General features: G+C 35.2%; 1 protein-coding gene across 1 annotated transcript; it reads right to left on the bottom strand.

Annotated features, from left to right (window-relative positions):
* Positions 1 to 1,320: 1,320 nt before the first annotated feature.
* On the bottom strand, positions 1,321 to 1,755 carry LOC139899124 (uncharacterized). The gene is made up of 2 exons (XM_071881944.1): positions 1,585 to 1,755; positions 1,321 to 1,518 (listed from the first exon to the last, which is right to left on the bottom strand). Exons 1-2 carry the CDS (start codon positions 1,753 to 1,755, stop codon positions 1,321 to 1,323), a joined length of 369 nt encoding a protein of 122 aa, XP_071738045.1.
* Positions 1,756 to 3,515: the final 1,760 nt, after the last annotated feature.

Here is a 3,515-nt window from a genome sequence, read left to right on the forward strand (position 1 = left end):
CTCAACTTAGCAATAACCAAACCCTCGAGCTATTGAAAAAATTTGAGTTACGATCAAGATCTCCGGCAAAGACTCAACATTTATACTTGAAGACTTATCAAGATCTCTAGCAAAGATGCGTTTTTCATGACTTAACTTGTCAAAAGCTGAAGATTCTTAATCACATTGTATATCTAAGGGGGAGATGGCTAGGTATAGAATTCCTAAGTAATTAATAGATACAGATTCGAGATTTATATGGTTTAGCTTATTGGTTAAGCTTTATTGTAAGGTTAGTGCTATAGAGTATAAATACCAATACCATGTAGTAACCATAATCCTTTCCCCATTCCTCATACACTTAATGTGTATTCTCCCAAATACTCTCACTCGCAAACATTGTTGCAAAACACCCCGTCTGGAGCCGCTGCGATGCCTGTTACGACGGTTTAGTGACTAGCCCATCCCGTCTTGAAGAAAACCGTCTAATATGACAGTCAACAGTCAAAATTCGGGTCAAAGTTGAAAAAAAAATCAAGTCAAAGTCTCTCAAAATTCGGAAAAGCCAGAAAGTCGTTAAAATCGGTCAAATTTGTCTTATTTTAGTTTGAATTTTCTGTATTATATTAACGGTGATAGCGATTATGGGTACAAATTAGTCAATCAAAGTTTTTGGCTTTAAAATATCACATATATATATTTATATACTTACATATTTAAAAGTCAACTTTGGTCAATGTCCATATCGACCCCGTCTCGAACTTCTCGATCTTTTTAGGACCCGACCGTCTCGACCCCGTGTCACTTCTTTTGCAACCTTCGTCGCAAAGATTGAGATTAGGTTTAAGATGGAATTAACAATTTGATTCAACTTGCGAATTCAAGAAAGATGTCGAGATGTAATTGAGATTGTAACATGTTATTGATTCAATTCAAGGTTATTTGCAAATACATCTTGTTATCATCATCATCATAATTTTTGTTTTCTTCATCATTCATACCTTCATCATCTACACTTATTATACGATTCAGAACAACCATCACATCATGAATTGAAGCTAAATACTTGAATAACAATTCTAATGTTAAATAGGCCACCACAAGTATTCTCTTTTGAAGGGTGCGGTGTCGGGGCAGGTAAGGTACCGTACAGTCAGAATTACATTTGGCTTAAGGTGTCTGTGACATCATTCATTGGAACTGGACGAATTAAGTTACTTTTTATTCATATTTCTCAAGAAATAACAATTATTATTAAAAACAATGCAACGCAGTGCATGTATACTAAAGCTTGATTTAGCAATCATTCGCGAAAATTTTTATCTACATCAAACATATAAACTATTCAGCGAGTACCGCATGCCCTTCAATACCAATGCTTTCCCGTGCGGTAATCATCGCACGCATTGGTTCAATTACTACCGAAGTTAGCGTACCAACACCCTTACGAGTAGAAAACTTTACCATTCCATGCAATGTTGATGATATTGCACCAAACAGGCGCAAAGCAGTGCGCCCAAGAATCATGTTAATCCCATACTGATTACGCATTACATAAAGGTTTAGCAGGGCTTGTCACTTAAGCAGTTTGTCACTGTCATCTACCAATTCAATCAGCAATTCCAACTGACCAATAGGCCAAGATGATTCCCCTGAGAAACCAGCTTGCGAAACCGCAGTAGGTTTTACCAAAGCCTTAACATGATCAGGCAATTTGTTAAAACACTGTTCATGCATGACATCCACGCTACTACCAGTGTCAACGTGCACCTTCATTATTATAATATAAGTGTTCGCAATTCGACATGAAACCACAACTGGTTTATCATTATTATAATACCAGTCTTAGCAGTAAGCACTTTACCATTAGCTATCTCTACAACATAAGTACTGTCTAGAGGAGTTAACGGTGTTTTGATTTTTGGACTCAATTTACTCGACACAAAACTCAAATCAGCCCCTGAATCAAATAGTACATAAACTGATAAATCGTTGACCGAGAACATACTCGTAATAAGTTTTGGATCTTCCTCAGCATCCCTGGCATTAATATTGAATGCTCTTCCACGTGCATTCTCAGTAGTCTTCTTGTTAGGGCAGGAATCACGGAAATGCCCCGGCTTACCACATTCATAACAAACTCTCGGATTTCCATTACCATTACCACCATTGTTACCACCATTATTACTACCACTTACAGCAGGAGTAGCAGTACCCGGCATAACCACCGTACAATATTCACATGCTAAAAATATATAGTTTCCAACAAAATTTGTTAAGCAATCATTTTTCAAGTAAACACGGTCGAAGTCCAGACTCACTAATGCATCCTAATAAACTTGATAAGACACACTAATGCAAAATTCTGGTTCTCTAAGACCAACGCTCGGATACCAACTGAAATGTCCCGTTCTTATTGATTAAAAACGTTCCATATTAATTGATTTCGTTGCGAGGTTTTGACCTCTATATGAGACGTTTTTCAAAGACTGCATTCATTTTAAAACAAACCATAACCTTTATTTCATCAATAAAGGTTTAAAAAGCTTTACGTAGATTATCAAATAATGATAATCTAAAATATCCTGTTTACACACGACCATTACATAATGGTTTACAATACAAATATGTTACAACAAAATAAGTTTCTTGAATGCAGTTTTTACACAATATCATACAAGCATGGACTCCAAATCTCGTCCTTATTTAAGTATGCGACAGCGGAAGCTCTTAATAATCACCTGAGAATAAACATGCTTAAAACGTCAACAAAAATGTTGGTGAGTTATAGGTTTAACCTATATATATCAAATCATAATAATAGACCACAAGATTTCATATTTCAATACACATCCCATACATAGAGATAAAAATCATTCATATGGTGAACACCTGGAAATCGACATTAACTAGATACATATAAGAATATCCCCATCATTCCGGGATCCTCCATCGGACATGATATAAATTTCGAAGTACTAAAGCATCCGGTACTTTGGATGGGGCTTGTTGGGCCCGATAGATCTATCTTTAGAGTTCGCGTCAATTAGGGTGTCTGTTCCCTAATTCTTAGATTACCAGACTTAATAAAAAGGGGCATATTCAATTTCGATAATTCAACCATATAATGTAGTTTCGATTACTTGTGTCTATTTCGTAAAACATTTATAAAAATTGCGCATGTATTCTCAGTCCCAAAAATATATATTACAAAAGCATTTAAAAAGGGAGTAATGAAACTCACTTTCACAGATTTTTACTTCGTCGGGAAGTAAGACTTGGCCACTGGTTGATTCACGAACCTATAACAATATATACATATATATCAAAGTATGTTCAAAATATATTTACAACACTTTTAATATATTTTGATGTGTCGACATGATAGGTCGAAACATTGTATACGTGTCTATGGTATCTCAAGATTACATAATATATAATACAAGTTGATTAAGTTATGATTGGAATAGATTTGTTACCAATTTTCACGTAGCTAAAATAAGAAAAATTATCCAATCTTGTTTTACCCATAACTT

Source organism: Rutidosis leptorrhynchoides, chromosome 1 (genome assembly GCF_046630445.1).
Source record: "Rutidosis leptorrhynchoides isolate AG116_Rl617_1_P2 chromosome 1, CSIRO_AGI_Rlap_v1, whole genome shotgun sequence".
Taxonomy (NCBI): domain Eukaryota; kingdom Viridiplantae; phylum Streptophyta; class Magnoliopsida; order Asterales; family Asteraceae; genus Rutidosis; species Rutidosis leptorrhynchoides.